Source organism: Lithobates pipiens, unplaced genomic scaffold (assembly GCF_037356315.1).
Source record: "Lithobates pipiens isolate NorthernLeopardFrog02 unplaced genomic scaffold, aLitPip1_a1.2 Scaffold_8, whole genome shotgun sequence".
In the NCBI taxonomy this organism is placed as follows: domain Eukaryota; kingdom Metazoa; phylum Chordata; class Amphibia; order Anura; family Ranidae; genus Lithobates; species Lithobates pipiens.
In genome coordinates, this window is record NW_027507903.1 from 247776355 (window position 1) to 247795261 (window position 18907).

The 18907-nt window shown below is 42.5% G+C and overlaps 1 protein-coding gene across 13 annotated transcripts in view; it reads left to right on the plus strand.

Annotated features, from left to right (window-relative positions):
* GRIP1 (glutamate receptor interacting protein 1) overlaps positions 1-18907 on the plus strand; it is an 837005-nt gene that overhangs the window by 729995 nt on the left and 88103 nt on the right. For 7 of the 13 annotated variants that reach the window (XM_077469661.1, XM_077469651.1, XM_077469653.1 and 4 more), the window contains 2 exons: positions 7060-7215; positions 11887-12042. In XM_077469661.1, coding sequence (XP_077325787.1) covers positions 7060-7215; positions 11887-12042 — 312 coding nt within the window. The remainder of the gene's footprint in view (positions 1-7059; positions 7216-11886; positions 12043-18907) is intronic. The other 6 variants (XM_077469652.1, XM_077469662.1, XM_077469657.1 and 3 more) reach the window with 3 other exon arrangements.

The following is an 18907-nucleotide window of genomic DNA, read 5'->3' on the forward strand; positions in this document are numbered from 1 at the left end:
TATTTAAATTGAGAAACCCTCTGCAGTTGCCCATCTACTCGGGGACCACCCTCACCATCATGTAGTGGGAATAGAATTGATTTCGCCCAATTTATACGTATACCCGAGAACTGTCCGAACCGGTCTATATGCGACAGTGCCGCCTGTAGGGAGGCTCCGTCGTCCTTGAGATACAACAAGGTATCATCAGCGTATAACGAAACTTTTTCCTGCAAAGGACCCCGGACAATACCCCGAACCTCAGGAGAGGAGCGGAGAATAGCCGCCATAGGTTCAATTGCCAGTGCAAAAAGCCCCGGGGACAGTGGGCACCCCTGCCTGGTTCCCCTATGGAGGGGAAAGAGCGGGGAGAGGACCGCACCCGTACGCACTCTGGCCGTGGGAGCTCTGTACACCGCCCTGACCCACGAGATAAAGGCTGGACCGAATCCAAATCTACGGAGGACTGCCCACAAATAGTCCCACTCCACTGAATCAAAGGCCTTCTCCGCGTCTAGAGAGACCACAACCTCCTCCCCACCTTCTGCATCCCCCGAGGCCAAAACAGTAAAGAGCCTGCGAATATTAATATCTGTCCCCTTCCCTGGCATAAAGCCAGACTGATCCTCATGGATCAAGGTAAGTATAACCTCGTTCAGTCGCCTGGCAAGGATTTTGGTCAGCACTTTCGCGTCCGAGTTGAGTAGGGAAATGGGTCGGTATGACGAGCACAACTGGGGGTCTTTCCCAGGTTTAGGGATCACCACTATGATGGCTTGTGCCATAGATGGAGGAAGTTCCCCCTCCCGAAGGGACGCGGTGAGCATATCATGCATTCTGACTGACATCTCCTCTAGGTAATACTTGTAAAATTCCGGGGGCATCCCATCCTCCCCAGGGGTTTTCCCCGGCTGCATGGACCCCAGCGCCACCCGGACTTCCGCCAGAGTAATCGGGGAGTCCAGACCGTCCCTGGCCTCAGAAGTAAGGGCAGGGAGTGTCACCCCCCTCTAAAAAAAGCACTTAACTCCTGCGCTGAGTACTGCACCCTAGATGAATAAAGGGCGGAGTAGAACTCTGCAAAGCAAGCGTTGATGGCAAGGGGATCCGTCACCACTGTCCCAGCACTATTCTGTATTCGAGGGATAGTGGAGATTGGGGCCTGCTCCCTCGAGATCCAGGCCAACAATCTCCCCGTCTTTTCGCCCTGTTCAAAAATCCTCTGCGTCTGAGCCAGTTGACGTTTGCTTGTTTTAGCCACCCTAAGGAGCACCACCTCTCTATACGCTACTTTCATATCCTGAGCCGTGAGCGGGTTACCCGTGAGGGTGAACCGGGTCTCCAGTTCCTGGGCCCTGGCCTCTGCCTCCTCTACCGTGATCTTATCATTCCTGCGCTCCCGACCAATGGAGGAGAGGTAGCACCCCCTCATATAGGCCTTGAAGGCATCCCAGACCATCCCCCCAGAAGCCGTGCCAACATTTGAGGCCCAAAATCCCCGGATTTCACCGCCCATCTCAAAGGCAATGGTGGGATGCTCAATCCAGTACCTAGACAAGCGCCATAGTCTATCCCTCTGAGGGGTAGAGGTTTGCAATGTACACAGCAGTGGGGAGTGGTCAGAGATGCCCCGAGGAAGTAACTCTATTCCAAGGACCCTGGGAAGCATGGGGGCACCAGCATAGACTAGGTCAATACGGGAGAGTGTGTTGTGGGAGGAGGAGTGGCACGTAAACTGGCGATCTGATGGGTGTTTCCACCTCCAGACATCCTCCAGCCCAAACACCTGTGCCCAGCGAGAAACTGGAGAGTCTGTGGCCCGGTCAGGCGTCAACCTATCCAGGGAAGGATTAGGAGGAATATTAAAGTCCCCTGCTATAACCACATTGTCAGTCTGGAATTGGGCTATCAGGGCAGTCAGTTTATGTAGTAGAGACAGATCCGCAGGAGGAGGCATATAAAGACCCACCAGCACCATTTCTATCATGTCAATTGTGGCATGGACCAGTACGTATCTCCCGTCCTTATCTGTGACTATATCAAGAGGCTCAAAATTAAGGGACCTATGGATAAGGACGCTAACCCCCCGGGCATAGCCGGAGTATGTGGCATGATAGTGGTATCCCACCCAGGGCCTCTTCAATCCCATAATCCTTCCCCCCACTAGATGCGTCTCCTGAAGAATACAGATATGCGGAGCATATTTTTTCATGTAGTCAAAAACAAGAGAGCGTTTAATCTTCTGGTTGAGCCCCCTAACATTCCAGGAGAGGATCTTCAACGGAGCCATAATCTGGAAGGGCAGGGGGGACCAACGGATACAACCACCCGGCCAGGGTCGGGGCACAAATATCTCATCTTAAGTAATGCAATGATATACCTTTTACATTCATTATAGTAGCGCTGTCTATACCAGAAAACATGAAAGCATGTAACAAAAAAACAACAAAAAAAACAGAAAAAAAAACAGAACTCCCCTCCCTTCCCACCCCACACCCCAGAAAAACAGCCCCAGGGTGTTTGAGAACCCAAACCAAACATAATCAAACCCATTTAAAGGAGAAATCTCCCGTGGGGGCGGTGCGTATCAACCAGCACACCTAGGACAGAGTCTCCTGCGCAGAGTAGACAAACTCCAGCGCAGCCGCTTCCTGGAGGCAAAGGAAAAGAAAAAACAAGACAAAAGGGAACAAATCGTAGTGTATGTGGCGCCTCAGATTGAAGTGCAAAATTCTCTTGGAATGTTCCAAGGGCCCATTCTTAGTAGCAACTCATCCAGCAGGACGACAACATCGGAGTAGCGGGGTCCAGCATCATCAGTACAGAGTATTCACATCCAGAAGTAATCTTGCAGACCCCCCCGGGTATAAACTAGGGAGGGGGTAGGGCCCTAAGGCCCGTTAGACAGAAATATGAAGACATGAACCTGTAGACCCCCCCTAAGGAGCATCAGAATATCAGGTCGGCTCCTCGCCCCCTGCCCAAAACCAGTATTGAAAAGGAGAGGGGCACTCCGACCTGCCCTCCAAGTTCCAGAATGGAGGGACAGAGCTGGGGGGGGGGGGAAATCCGATCCGCGTGACACTGGGCAAAGCTTGTGATGCTTGTGGACCCCAGCCAGGTAATCACCATCAAAAAATTATCTCTGCTGGGGAAGGGAATCAATCCATCTGGAGGCCTCACTCGGGGCGGTGAAGAAACGAACGGATTCTCCGTCAATCACTCTGAGTTTCGCGGGGAACATCATGTTGTACTTGAGACCTTTGGTGCGCAGCTGGGCCTTGACTTGGTCGAATGTCCTGCGTTGCCTCTGCGTCTCCACAGAATAATCAGGAAAAAGCATTAATTTAGCATTTTCAAAGCGCAGGTCCCCCACCTTCCTCGCCTCCCGAAGAACCAGGTCTCTGTCTCTAAAGTTCAAAAGGCGGAAAATAAACGTGCGTGGCGGGGCGCCCGGTGGGCCACGAACCGACGGCATTCTGTGCGCTCGTTCCACGACAAAATGGGGGGAGAACTCAGCGAGCGGGAGAAGTGTACGTAGCAAACGTTCGGTAAAGGCTTCGGTGTCACGGCCCTCCGACCCCTCCGGGAGGCCCACCAACCTCAGGTTGTTCCTCCTATTCCTGTTCTCGTGGTCCTCGGCCCTGGATTCCAGCGCCTTCACCCGCACCTGCAGGGTACGGAGGGAGGCATCATGGTCGCGGGTAACATCTTCCACGTCTCCAACCCTCCGCTCCACCTCGGCAAGCCGCTCCCGGTGTTTATCCATATCTCGCCGGATAAGCCCCATGTCGAGCTGTATCTGCTCTATCTTAGTGGTTAGGGTAGTCTGGCAACCAGTGATCGCTTGCATAAGTGCTTGAAATTGATCATCACCCATCGGTGGCGTGTCAGCGTGGTCCGTTTGAGACGCCATGTTGGTGTAGGCCTGCCCGCGTGCCGCGCGGGTCTGTAGTGGAGTTCCCGGCGGGGTTCCCGGGATCGTATGCTTCTTCCTATGGGAACCGGAGCTACCCCTGCGCATCCCCGAGCCTCACCACCGCTTCACCGGCCCACGGGGAGAGATATATGTCCCTAAATGCCGGATAAATAGCCTGCCAGGTGCGGAGCTCTCTGCAAACACGTCCTAGCTGGTTGCCATCTTGGCCACGCCCCCACATAGGATAACCTTGAATGAGTTCAGGGGCAGTTGAAAAAACTGTCCAACTGCATCTGAACGTGCGTTTAACTGCGTCTCGTGTGCATGAGGCCTTAATCACTTCTAAAGGTATGTAAACAATGCCCCTTTTCTCATTACCACACAGTTGTACCAGCTAGCTGTAATAAAGGCAGACCCTCCCATTCAGAACATTTAGAATTAGGTTTAAGGAAGGACTTGGGGGAACAGAAATGTCTTCAAAATATGAAACATTATACATCTGCTAGTTTATCTAGAAGAATTTTTTATTCTGTTTCAATCTTTTTATTCAGTTTTCAAAATAACATAAATATTACAGTTTTAAACAAGAAAAAGTGCAATATGGTTCAGTCGTCTTAAACCGTAAACAAACAGTTATCAATGATAGCATATTTGAACAGTAAGATGTTAAGGCAGGAATCTAATTATTTTCTTTTTAATAAAAAAATATGTTTCAATAATCCAGAGCAATCAAACAAAATCTATTCTGTACTGTCCTGACTTGGGCAGAGTGAATATAGTAGTTGCTGATACACAGGCAATTACAGGAGACTGACATCAACTGAGTTTGAAGAGCATCTGCACTTTGGAAGCTGTACCCAAAAAAAGGCAAGGAGAGGGCATAAGGCTAGTTGACAATGTTGCCTGTAGGCTCCATGCAGATCATCTTTTACTTATTGCTTGCTAAACATTCCTTGTTCCACACTGTGTCTACATATGGGGGTGGCCATTATGGCAGAGGAGCAAGGCTTTGCTGTTGATCTGATGACTGGTGGGCCAATATTCCAAGCAGCAGAAGGAGTGCAAAAAAAGCTGATCCAGAAAATGAAAGAAACTAAAGTAGGGACAACCTTGCACTGTAAAACTTCTAGTAGAGCTTTCTTACCAGCATACTCTAAGGATAAATGTGAGCAGCTCATTAGTGGCATCACCAAATCTCACTTCAAAGCTTGTGAGGGAAGTAATCAGAAGCAGCAGTGCCTTAGATTATCTGACAAAACACATATGTGTTTATTAGGCCACAGAAAAGAACTGCCTGTGTGCAGTTACATACCAGGAAGTACAACATTTTTTGGAGGAATTCAAGCAAAGGTTACCTTTTTGAGGGTGCTAGATGTTCTCGATAAAGTAGCAAATTTTAACTTTTTGTAATTCGGGTCTAATTTAAGAATGTGCACTCTCGTTTCTTGGATAAGGCCAATGGGGAGACAGGGTGATTAAACCATAGTGAGTGCCTGGCCACAACAGAAATATCACTTTGATAATTTAGACGTTGCATTGTTAGCAAGCTATTGGCAAAGTGCATTATGCCATGATGCTGTCAGCAGGGTGACATAGCACGTAGTTCCATTGCACTGTGTATCTTGTGTGTGAAGTTCCTGCAAGGCAGGAGGTTTTTAGAATTTTCTGTTGCTTTGTCCTGATTGTTTCTTTGCTGCTTTTGCATCCACTCTTCCCCTTAAGCTGTGGCTTGGCTTGTTTTTGTCCTTTTGATCTGCTGGGATTCATAGCCTTCAAGCTGAGCAGTAAACCATTTCTGCAAGTAATGCCGGCTGTGAATTTAAAAACAAATTATTCAAACATCCAGAATTCACATTGTTGTTTAACATTAGTTCAATTTTATTTTTCCAAAGATTTAGCTTAGACTAATAAATCCATGTATCTACATTATACAAAAGAGCCTATTTAAAATGTGTAATTCTTAAATATTTTTGAAATATGTTTATATGATAATATTTAAGGCACCACGCCTTTCCATTGAAAATCAACAATGTTTCTTGTATTTTTTTACTACTACATAAATTAGTCTACAATGTACTGGCTGTCTACAATATATTAGTACAATAAGCATGAGATACTCTAACATACCTTAAGAATATATAGATATCAAGCTGCTTGTATACTTGACTTCTTACCTATTTTTTCTCTCCAGAAGAGACGCATTGTGCCTAATAACTGTACAGATAACAATATTTCTATAAGGGACTGATCTGCCGTCCACGCATTCACTAGGTTACACAGGGAGCAAATAATCTTGCCTTGCCTTCTCTGATGGTTTCCATTCTTAATAAGCTGAAGAGGTGCTTGTGTGCATGTAGCCAATAAGGTAATATGGTAAAGAAAGTAGAGATTACAAGGAAAAACTTATTTTAACAATAATCTATGTATTTCTATTGCCAGAGTTATGTTGGCTAGATAAGCCACTTTATGCCAATCACCAATTTCAGGATGCTGACGAAATTCCAAATTTCTATTCAATGTGTTTGATTTGTCATTGAATTAGTTCATCGTCCTAATAAAAATGACCAAATACTACGATTTTAGTCAAACGCGTTCAGCCCCTTTCACATTGGTCTGCTGCTGTTTCCTCACGTGGGTACACACGCTTTGCCATAGACTTGCATTAGATTAGGTGGTTTTGTTGCACTTTCAGAAAACTCAATCTAATGGAAGTCTATGTCAAAAACATGGGTAACCTGCATGAAAACCGTGGGAAAACGGAGCTGCATCCATGCTGTTGGGAAACCACAGCAGACCAGTAGGAACGAAAAGTTCTATTGAACTCGCCTGTAAAAAAAGATCTGGTCATCCCTAGGTTGGGTTTTCAACCAACTCTACCTTGTCATAGCACTTTCCATTGTTTTACCTAATAATGAATGTTCTATTTTACAAATATAGGCCTAAGGACCATTTTGAACTGGAATGGTGAAATAAATTAAATGGTTTATAAGCCATCTCTGGCCCAACCTCCCCTTAAACTCTGCTTTCTGCAGCTAGACCATATTGCTTTGGTTTTACTTGCTAACTGCTCTCATTTCCACTTTTGTTCATTAAAATTCAGTTACCTTTCCCTTTTCTCTGGTTTTCTTTTCTGATTTCTTGTCATCCCTTCATGTGGGCAGTAAAGGTTCAAAGGAGCAGCGAAAAGCCACCTTCATGGGACAGCTCTGCCAACAGCCACCGTCGCCTCACCTGCCAACATTATAACACCTACCACCCTGACCATTCCAGGACGTCAGCCATGAAATGCCAGAAACCACCTCCTCAAAAACTCCTTCGTAATGTGCCACCCTTGCTTTCTGCCTCTTTTGGTTATCCTTTGCTCTCTTACTCATGCTCTTCCCATTCCAGACATTAAAGCATTTCTTTTATTTGTCATCCTTCCCTACTAACATTAGAAGTGTATCTATTAGCCAGTTTCACACATACGCTGGATTATAAAATATGCATTCTCTGATCTGTCATTTAATGAGTCATATGCTGCTAACCCCAAGAATCAGGCACATTTAAAAGTCCATCATTCCCCCTGCTAATGTTATTTTTCTTATGAAGTACAAATATCTCAGAATTGACATACAAAAATACTGAAGATTAAAACTTCAGTGGTTTCCTTTTGCCAGTATATAATAAAGGCAGGAGGGCCTTGAGTGTAGATGCTCATATTGACATGCAGCTTTAACTAACAAGCCTGTATGTGGTCCCATCTGAGATCTCATTAATGTAGGTAGCACTGGTGTTTTACATCAAATAAATTACTCCTTAGACATGAAGTGCAAATCAGATGTAAACATTATTTACCTGTGTGAAAGATCAAGTCTGAAAATGTTCAGTGAAAAGTGCTCAGTAAATTGGCATGGCAGGTGCATTAGTGAGAGCTCTAATGATTTATGATTAAGAACATCTCTGCTAGTTAGCTTTATATGAAGAGGAAATGAATAAAAAAAACAAGCATAATAACCTTGTTCACATTTTAAATAATAGTTTTTATATATTTTTATGTATACGTTTGATTTTACATGTACTATCTCCCTCTCTCTCTCTGTATATATGTGTGTTTATATATATATATATATATATATATATATATATACATACATACATACATACATACATACATACATACATATATGAATGTTTTGTATAGTGTCGGATAAAGTGAAAAATCAGAACCCTCATCATTATTTTATGTGAGGAGATTCACCCTCAAGTTTTGTCCTGCTGACCATTGTTACTTGGATGGAAAGCAAAGAAAAAAACGAAATTTTACATTTGTCACTGGGACAGGGTGAAGTTAGGGTATTAAAGAAGACAGATTGTAACCCTTCTGCACACAATCCAAAACTAAAAAAAGGTACACATGTAAAATGCAGGCATACATATTGATGTATATGTGAATTTAAAACAAAACCTTTTAAAAGTGTGCAAAGATGTATCAAAACAAGTCTAAATTTACCATCAATAGTATTAGTGCCTTTTCCTGTGTTTGTCAATAATTTCTTGAGTTCAGTGCACATTTAAAGTAGTTGTAAACCTCACACATGGATAAACGATCATATTACATAATTCTATAGTGTGTATTAGCCTGATTCCAAAGTATTCTGCTGTCCAATCCCTTTGCTATTTACATGAATCACTAATAGAACTCTAATCCTGGTACACACATACCAAAATTTGCTCAGTTTAGCAGGAAACCGTACAGCTGTCTGTTCAACAGAAGCTGGTCTAACGACTGGTTTTTGTTAAATGGTCATCCGGGAAAAGCAGCATTTGATCCGCATTTGCAGCCAAGTGCTAATCTGTGTATTGTGACTGGAGGAGTCCCTGTTGTCATAATACAAAGAGACAGCAGGGAAGATCCCTACATGTGAGGATCTGTCAGGTTTTTCTGTACAACCCGTCGGTTGAACAAAAAAAAAAACTGTACCTGTTTACCCAGCTTATGCCGACACCTCAGCCTCCTGAATATCATCCCACACACCCCCTCCCCGATTTGTCGCTTTCCCCCAATCATCTATCAGATTTCGTGGAGCTCTGTGCTGCATCTCTGTAGTGTATGTGACATTAGATCTCTGACCCCTGTTTTCTGAGGCTGAGAAAAAACCTTTGATCTGTAAGTTTTAGAACCATCTACAGGACAAATGGCTGTACATAAACAGGTACAACTTATTTATTTAATTTCTGTGTATCGCCTAAGGCTAGTTAGTTCACTGGATATATGTAAGGGTTTACAACCACTTTAAGGGGCCTATTCACACATGTTCACTGCATGAAAATGATGAAGTTACATTTATGCCAATGTGGCTACTTCACATCTGTGTGCAGCAGCTTAGCACACTTTTCAAACATGGCGTAGGCAGCGGTTTTTGTTTGTGAACTCATTTAATGAATTCCCCTTTAAAATGAGTGGTAAACATACATCATGTATGTGTGTGCAATTGTAAAGCATCTGTACCATAGAACATCTCTATTAAAACATACAATATATAGAAAAACTGTTTAAAAGCATACAGAAACGCATTCAGTATCTCTTTGATATGTATAGATGTGAAAGGGCTCTTACTATTTGCACTTTGCTAATATCTGTAAAAGAGTTTCCTGCTTGAACTACTTATGTCTGCATGTTGACGTTTGTCAGAAGCAATGTGATCTTTGAAGCCGAACACCAGGCAAAAAGCTAAATACGTATATAGGAATAAATTACTGTGCCACCTGAAAGGGATGAGCTGCCAACTCAACAATAAGACTAATTGTAGAGGTGTATGTGGATAAATGTGTAGCGCTAAAAATATTTGTCGTGACAACTTAGGAATGATACCAGGCAGGTAATTATACAATCAAAAGACCATAAGTGAATATACAAAAGTACAGATCTGTGTATGAATAGAATATGAGCAATCTAGAAAACACAGTGATGTGTGACTAGTGGCAAGTACATATGAATACATGCAAAAAAAAAAAAAAAACACCTAAAACTTTGAGATCTAGGTACAAGTGAAAAATGGGCAATCCAAATAACACAATGACGTGTAACTAGTGCCAAATATGTGCACAAAAGCATGGAAAAACGCACAGAAAATAATTATTAAATTTGTGACATAGGAAAATATTACACAGGAAAATATTATACAGCCCACATGGAAATGTCACTATCATGTGCACAAACCTAAAACAAAAAATACTGTTTCTCAATAAAAGCAAAAATGTTTATGGTTAAGTGATACAGTGTGAAAAGGGAGATCAGTCCACCAAATGAAAACAAGGAAATAAGTCCATGTAAATGGGGCACCGAGATGAAATCTCAATGCAGTCCGAAACAGAATGGCAATGCTTCATTCAGATGTATGACAATCAGAACATACCAGCAACTTAAACACCACCAGGGGTTGTGCCTCTACCATCTGGGGATAGGGGAATTTGGTACTCTTACCCTTAGTAGTGGATCCACATGCCAGCGGCGGTGAATCGTACAAGCGTGGATGCAAACATGGTTTGCAGGGGTCACCCTCCAGGGTGGATACACTCCAGCGCCTTCTCTGATGACCAATGGATGTAAATCTCAGGAATGCAAGTAGGCTTCAGAGATCTCCGGTCGGGAAATGTGCTAGGTCAGCAAGGTTCCATAGCTCTGCAACTCCGGAACGATCCACTCATACAGAGCCTGGTCCTCCGGAAAGCCCCGAATACTACCGCAGAAATCCACTGAGAGTTGATTTGATTGTATTATTACCTGCCTGGTATCATTCCCAGGTTGTCATGACAAATACTTTTAGCGATACACATTTATCCATAAATACATATATTAAATGCTTATAAGGAGTGGTTTTACACGCCATAGGATTTGTGTTTTAAGCGATATTAAACACCAAAGCAAACTTTTATTATATTGCAGCTTACCAACTCTTGGATGTGATGCCTGCATTAGTTGTCTTTTTTCCCCTTTATTTTCATCTGGTGATCTAGCCAGTAAGCCTATTGTTTTTAAACAGAACAATCTACCCAGTAAATGTATCAGTGTTGAGACAAAGCACTTACCACTGACAGGAGTGCTTACAATGGCCAGCTTTCATTTAAGTATGTAAAACCTTTAACCCAAAAGAAGAAAATGTTGCTCAATTTGTTAGTGCATTTAACACTCCCCTCTCCCCAGACTGACAATGCTTCTGTCCAAAAGTTGCCCTGTGCGCCTTCATTCCGAATAGGGCACTGTAATGCCGGAGATGTGTTACTGGACAGATCACCAGGTGAAAACGGGGGGTTGCCTAAAAAAAAAAGAAAACAAATGCAGCCACCATGTCTAAGGATTGGTAAACTGAAATATTAGTTTTGGTTTAATACTTCAAGTCTGTCCAGTTCTGAGATTTACACAGCTTTGGCACTAGCACAACCCTAACTGGCAGGGGAGGAGACCTGATTCTACTTTACTATAGTTCACTAGCACTAATAGATCTCTTCCCCCCCCCCCCCCTGCTTTTTCTTGCTATCAGCATGCTCCTTGCACTGCAGCACAACTGATTGGCTTCTTATGCTGCTTCTCCCTCCCAGCCCAAGTTCTGTTGTACAGGGACTTTACGAGGCTAATATGAAGTCAAATTGAAGTACTTACACAGCTTGCCCTAGACACATTTCAGAAAGCATTAATAAATACTGAGCTACATTGATGTGTGTGTTTTATATCTGCCTGGAGTTGGGCTTTGATAGAACCCCTTAGAGTATCTGTCAGAAAACAATTCTGCTTTGGTAAAGGATTTGGGTTACAATATCATACCAGTAGCAATCAGACACTTTTATTATCCAATATGCCTCAGAAGAAGGAAAGATACAGTCAAGGGAAATGTTTTCACTTTCCCTTTTCTTCAGATTTGAAACATTTGATTCCCTGTTGCACTGGTGTTTTTAGCATTCTATTTATTGCTTTGAGTACTGTGTACTATGTGTCCTCTTTCTTGCAGCAGCATTGGTATCTTCATCCTTCTCTCCTACCTCCATGAGTGCATACAGCCTGAGCTCACTCAATATGGGTACCCTACCTCGCAGCCTTTACCCCACAAGCCCTCGAGGGACACTGATGAGGAGGCGAATGAAAAAGAAGGACTTCAAAAGCTCCTGTAAGTTACCTAATTGTGATTTTAACCAGCATATATTTGTGGACGTGTTACTGCTCTGATACATCGCAGTTATAATTTTGTTTGATTGTAGTTAAGTTGTCTATTCTGGATGGGGTATAAAAGGGTTAGCACTACCTTTGTGTTAAGGGAGATTTCCAACAATTGTCTTTGCTAGTGACACAAGAGGAAGTAGGGGGATATCAATAGGGAGTAGACAGTAATAAAAATCTAACAGTTGCTAACCTTTCCACACACATTTAATAAAAGTGATTAAAGTACACAGTGGAATATACAGTATCTCACAAAAGTGAGTACACCCCTCACATTTTTGTAAATATTTTATTATACCTTTTCATGTGACAACACTAAAGAAATTACACTTTGCTGCAATGTAAAGTAGTGAGTGTACAGCTTGTATAACAGTGTAAATTTGCTGTCCCCTCAAAATAACTCAACACACAGCCATTTATGTCTAAACCGCTGGCAACAAAAGTGAGTACACCCCTAAGTGAAAATGTCCAAATTGGGTCCAATTAGCCATTTTCCCTCTCTGTTGTCATATGACTCATTAGTGTTAAAAGGTCTCAGGTGTGAATGGGGAGCAGGTGTGTTCAATTTGGTGGTGTTGCTCTCACTCTCGCATACTGGTCGCTGGAAGTTCTACATGGCAACGTATGGCAAAGAACTCTGAGGATCTGAAAAAAAAGGCTATAGGAAGATTGTCAAGACCCTGAAACTCAGCTAAAGCACAGTGGCCAAGACCATACAGCGGTTTAACAGGACAGGTTCCACTCAGAACAGGCCTCACCAAGGTTGACCAAAGAAGTTGAGTGCATGTGCTCAGCATTATATCCAGAGGTTGTCTTTGGGAAAAAGATGTATGAGTGCTGCCAGCATTTCTGCAGAGGTTAAAGGGGTAGGGGGTCAGCTTGTCAGTGCTCAGACCATACACCACACACTGCATTAAATTAATCTGCATGGCTGTTGTCCCATAAGGAAGCCTCTTCTAAAGATGATGGACAAGAAAGCCTGCAAACAGCTTGCTCAAGACAAGCAGACTAAGGACATGGATTACTGGAACCATGTCCTGTGGTCTGATGACACCAAGATAAACGTATTTGGTTCAGATGTTGTCAAGCCTGTGTGGCGGCAACCAGATGAGGAGTACAAAGACAAGTGTTTCTTGTCTATAGTCAAGCATGGTGGTGTCATGGTCTGGGGCTGCATGACTGCTGCCGGCACTGGGGAGCTACAGTTCATTGAAAGAACCATGAATGCCAACATGCACTCGGAGCATGATCCCCTCCCTTCAGAGACTGGGCCGCAGGGCGGTACTCCAACATAAGGACCCCAAACACACCTCCAAGATGACCAAGATGAGAAGCTGAGGGTAAAGGTGATGGGCTGGCCAAGCATGTCTCCAGATCTAAACTCTATTAAACATCTGTGGAGCATCCTCAAACGGAAGGTGGAGAAGCGCAAGGTCTTGAACATCCACCAGCTCCATGATGCCGTCATTGAGAAGTGGAAGAGTACTCCAGTGGCAACCTGTGAAACTCTGGTGAATTCCATGCCCAAGAGGTTTAAGGCAGTGCTGGAAAATAATGGTGGCCACACAAAATATTGACACTTTGGGCATTTTTACTTAGGGGTGTACTCACTTTTGTTGCTAGTGATTTAGACATTAATGGCTGTGTGTTGTTATTTTTAGGGGACAGCAAATGTACACTCACTACTTACATTGTAGCAAAGTATAATTTCTTCAGTGTTGTCACATGAAAAAGGTATAATAAAATATTTACAAAAATGTGAGGGGTGTACTCACTTTTTTGAGATACTGTACCAAGACTGGAGCATCTGTACAGAGCCTTGCGAAAGTATTCGGCCCCCTTGAACTTTTCAGCCTTTTGCCACATTTCAGGCTTCAAACATAAAGATATTAAATTTTTATTTTTTCTGAAGAATCACCAACAAGTGGGACACAATTGTGAAGTGGAATGAAATCTATTGGATTTTTGAAACTTTTTTTTAACTAATAAAAAAATGAAAAGTGGGGCGTGCAAAATTATTCGGCCCCCTTGCGTTAATACTTTGTAGAGCCACCTTTTGCTGCGATTACAGCTGCAAGTCGCTTGGGGTATGTCTCTTTCAGTTTTGCACATCGAGAGACTGAAATTCTTGCCCATTCTTCCTTGCAAAACAGATCGAGCTCAGTGAGGTTGGATGGAGAGCGTTTGTGAACAGCAGTTTTCAGCTCTTTCCACAGATTCTCGATTGGATTCAGGTCTGGACTTTGACTTGGCCATTCTAACACCTGGATACGTTTATTTGTGAACCATTCCTTTGTAGATTTTGCTGTATGTTTGGGATCATTGTCTTGTTGGAAGATAAATCTCCGTCCCAGTTTCAGGTCTTTTGCAGACTCCAACAGGTTTTCATCCAGAATGGTCCTGTATTTGGCTGCATCCACCTTCCCCTCAATTGTAACCATCTTCCCTGTCCCTGCTGAAGAAAAGCAGGCCCAAACCATGATGCTGCCACCACCATTTTTGACAGTGGGGATGGTGTGTTGAGGGTGATGAGCTGTGTTGCTTTTACGCCAAACATATCATTTTGCATTGTGGGCAAAAAGTTCGATTTTGGTTTCATCTGACCAGAGCACCTTCTTCCACATGTTTGGTGTGTCTCCCAGGTGGCTTGTGGCAAACTTTAGACAAGACTTTTTATGGATATCTTTGAGAAATGGCTTTCTTCTTGCCACTCTTCCATAAAGGCCAGATTTGTGCAGTGTACGACTGATTGTTGTCCCACCTCAGCTGAAGTTCTCTGCAGTTCATCCAGAGTGATCATGGGCCTCTTGGCTGCATCTCTGATCAGTCTTCTCCTTGTCTGAGCTGAAAGTTTAGAGGGACGGCCAGGTCTTGGTAGATTTGCAGTGGTCTGATACTCCTTCCATTTCAAAATGATCGCTTGCACAGTGCTCCTTGGGTTGTTTAAAGCTTGGGAAATCTTTTTGTATCCAAATCCAGCTTTAAACTTCTCCACAACAGTGTTACGGACCTGCTTGGTGTGTTCCTTGGTCTTCATGATGCTCTCTGTGCTTTCAACAGAACCCATGGAACTATCACAGAGCAGGTGCATTTATACAGAGACTTGATTACACACAGGTGGATTCTATTTATCACCATCAGTCATTTAGGACAACATTGGATCATTCAGAGATCCTCGCTGAACTTCTGTAAAGGGGCCGAATAATTTAGCACGCACCACTTTTCAGTTTTTTATTTGCTTAAAAAGTTTAAATTATCCAATAGATTTAATTCCACTTCACAATTGTGTCCCACTTGTTGGTGATTCTTCACAAAAAATAAAAATGTTATATCTTTATGTTTTGAAGCCTGAAATGTGGCAAAAGGTTGAAAAGTTCAAGGGGGCCGAATACTTTCGCAAGGCACTGTACATGTCAACCAATCCATTTCTATCTTTCGTTTATAAAGCCTATCCAAAGAAGTTGAAGTTAGAGGCTGGTTACTATGCACAGCTGCTCCACCTTAAGTAAATCTGCATCACTGAATCCAGGTGTTTAATTGAGAAAATAAAAACATATATGTATACACAAACCAAGCTTACATATTTCAATATGTATTAATATTTTCTTCCTGTAATTTAATGACCTCAGTGTGCTACTTATCCTTTTATTGGCCACTTAAACATTTGAGGGTAGGTTGGTGACCAATTTATATTACTTAAAAAGACTTTAAAACCAGACCATTATTTTCAACATTCATTTTAACAACAATCTTCCCATTAAGATATATATGTCTTTAACATTCATGCATGTTATTTACATGTAAAAGATTCCCTTCTGTAGACATCCAAAAGCCCTGTGACTACTCCCAGGCGCTGCCATCAATGTCAATGTCAGCAGCACAGTTGTCACTCAAGTGTATTCCCCTTTTGGCAACTACATAAAATGTTATGTAGAGGGGTATGGGGACGGGAGGAGATGCCAGCACAGAGAGGGGGCTGTGCTAGAAAATTGACTCTTCCTTTGGTAGTCCGATTTTCTAGCAAGTTCAAAAGCAACATTGTTGTAAAGAGTACTGTGCTGTTTGTCTCTAGAATTAAAGTTGCTAGCACCACAAATGACAAAACATTGTGCAAAATAATATATGGTAAACGTGATGTGCTAAATAAAAATAATAATTGTAAACCCGCTCTGTGGAAATATAAAATATGTCCTAGGGCTGCTGCTGAAGTGAAAGGTAAGTACCCCAAAATAGTGATAGTGGAAATTTAGAAATCAGTGCTGCACCTACTATATAAATTTGTATCAACAATCCTTACACTTAAGTGTATGTATTATACAATTAACCAATTAGGGTGCTAAAACAAATAAGGTGTGGCCAATTGGCCAATTAAAGTGCTATATGCCAAACTACAACACTGCATTCAATAAATCATAATCAGCAATACATATAAAGTCCATGCATAAATATCCTGTGCAATCAGAGGAAGTTCATCCAAATATATCCTATGCACATCTGATATGGATCAAATACTGTGCTTTGAAAGAGTTAGTCAAACGTGCGCTATATTATAGATGCAAATATCAGGTGTAATTCGGATGGTTTCCTATGTACCCCTCCTGGTTCCCCACTCACCAGATAAAGCAGATAAAAAGGCCTTTATATCACAGATAACTTCCATCCACCGGGTAGGTTGGTGTGTCCTTCTTTCACGGAAAGATTTCCCCCCATCCTTTCTCCACAAAATTGCGGGTCCTATACGCTTTACACGGCCACAGACCGTGGAGGTAAAGTTGGACAAAATGGAGGAAAGGGGTATATAGTGTAATACTGCAGAGTTTTATTAAAAAAGGTTTGAAATCATTACACTTACATCAGTTCTTTAAAAAAAAAAAAAATCTAAATTTCAAAATTGCCGCCTTGGCATCCAAAATATCTTCACAGATACTCTCTTGCTAGACTAGTTTCGCCCCTCACTCTGGGCGTCATTAGAAGCTTGTAGAGTCTGTGATAGGCTGCCATATATATATATATATATTAAACATGATGTGCTAATGTAAATAGCTATAGTGTATAAACCATAGAAATATTGTTTGAATCATAAAATACTAATATTCAGTGCACTAATACAAAGGTCCAAAATTATGAAATGTGACAAGTGCATAAAAACGTATATAAAAATATATATAGAAAAAATATACCGTAGTCCAAATAAATGTTATACAGAAGTCCAATTATTTAATCCCTGTGTTGTTCTGATAGTTGTGACTAGCCACCACGATTAACCAGATGCCAAAAACTGCAATGTCATTATCCAGCACCGCTAAAGGTAAATGTGCTTACTAGAAATCATGGACCCAGTTGCCAATGAATCAGACAGGCTGACATAGATATGCATCACCAAGAGGGTGGTTATAGAGCAACGTCCATGGTCTGCCACTTCAACGATAGAGCGGGATCACCTCTTTCCAATGTTGGATGCCACTCACAGATACCAGTATCGTGGATTGGATTTTCCAAGATGGTTCAGAACAATTCTGTTTGCTTGCCAACAGGTGACCAATCAGAATAGTTGTAACCTGTAAGCCCCAAGGAAAGAACCGGAAGAAGGCAAAATCCCCGGCCTGCTACACCAGCTGCATGGGAGTGACAGCTAATCTCCCACTGAGTGCAATTAAGAAACAGGTGACCGGCTCTATCATTGAGGTGGCAGACTGTGGAAGTTGCTCTATAACCACCTTCTTGGTGATATTAATCTAGGTCAGCCTGTTTGACTCATTGCCCTTGGCAACTGGGTCCATGCTTTCTGGTAAGCGCATTTACCTTTCGTGGTAGTGACTAATCACATTGAGTTGTTTGGCACATTGTAATTCGTGGTGGCTATTTGCAACTATCACTATAATTATTATATATATATATATATATATATATATATATATATATATATATATATATATATATATATATATATATATATACAGTACAGACCAAAAGTTTGGACACACCTTCTCATTCAAAGAGTTTTCTTTATTTTCATGACTATGAAAATTGTAGATTCACACTGAAGGCATCAAAACTATGAATTAACACACGTCCAATTATATACTGAACAAAAAAGTGTGAAACAACTGAAAATATGTCTTATATTCTAGGTTCTTCAAAGTAGTCACCTTTTGCTTTGATTACTGCTCCGCACACTCTTGGCATTCTGTTGATGAGCTTCAAGAGGTAGTCACCTGAAATGGCTTTCCAACAGTCTTGAAGGAGTTCCCAGAGATGCTTAGCACTCGTTGGCCCTTTTGCCTTCACTCTGCTGTCCAGCACACCCCAAACCATCTCGATTGGTTTCAGGTCCAGTGACTGTGGAGGCCAGGTCCTCTGGCGCAGCACCCCATCACTCTCCTTCTTGGTCAAATAGCCCTTACACAGCCTGGAGGTGTGTTTGGGCTCATTGTCCTATTTGAAAAATAAATGATGGTCCAACTAAACGCAAACCGGATGGAATAGCATGCCGCTGCAAGATGCTGTGGTAGCCATGCTGGTTCAGTATGCCTTCAATTTTGAATAAATCCCCAACAGTGTCACCAGCAAAGCACCCTAACACCATCACACCTCCTCCATGCTTCACGGTGGGAACCAGGCATGTAGAGTCCATCCGTTCACCTCTTCTGCGTCGCACAAAGACACGGTGGTTGGAACCAAAGATCTCAAACTTGTACTCATCAGACCAAAGCACAGATTTCCACTGGTCTAATGTCCATTCCTTGTGTTCTTTAGCCCAAACAAGTCTCTTCTGCTTGTTGCCTGTCCTCAGCATTGGTTTCCTAGCAGCTATT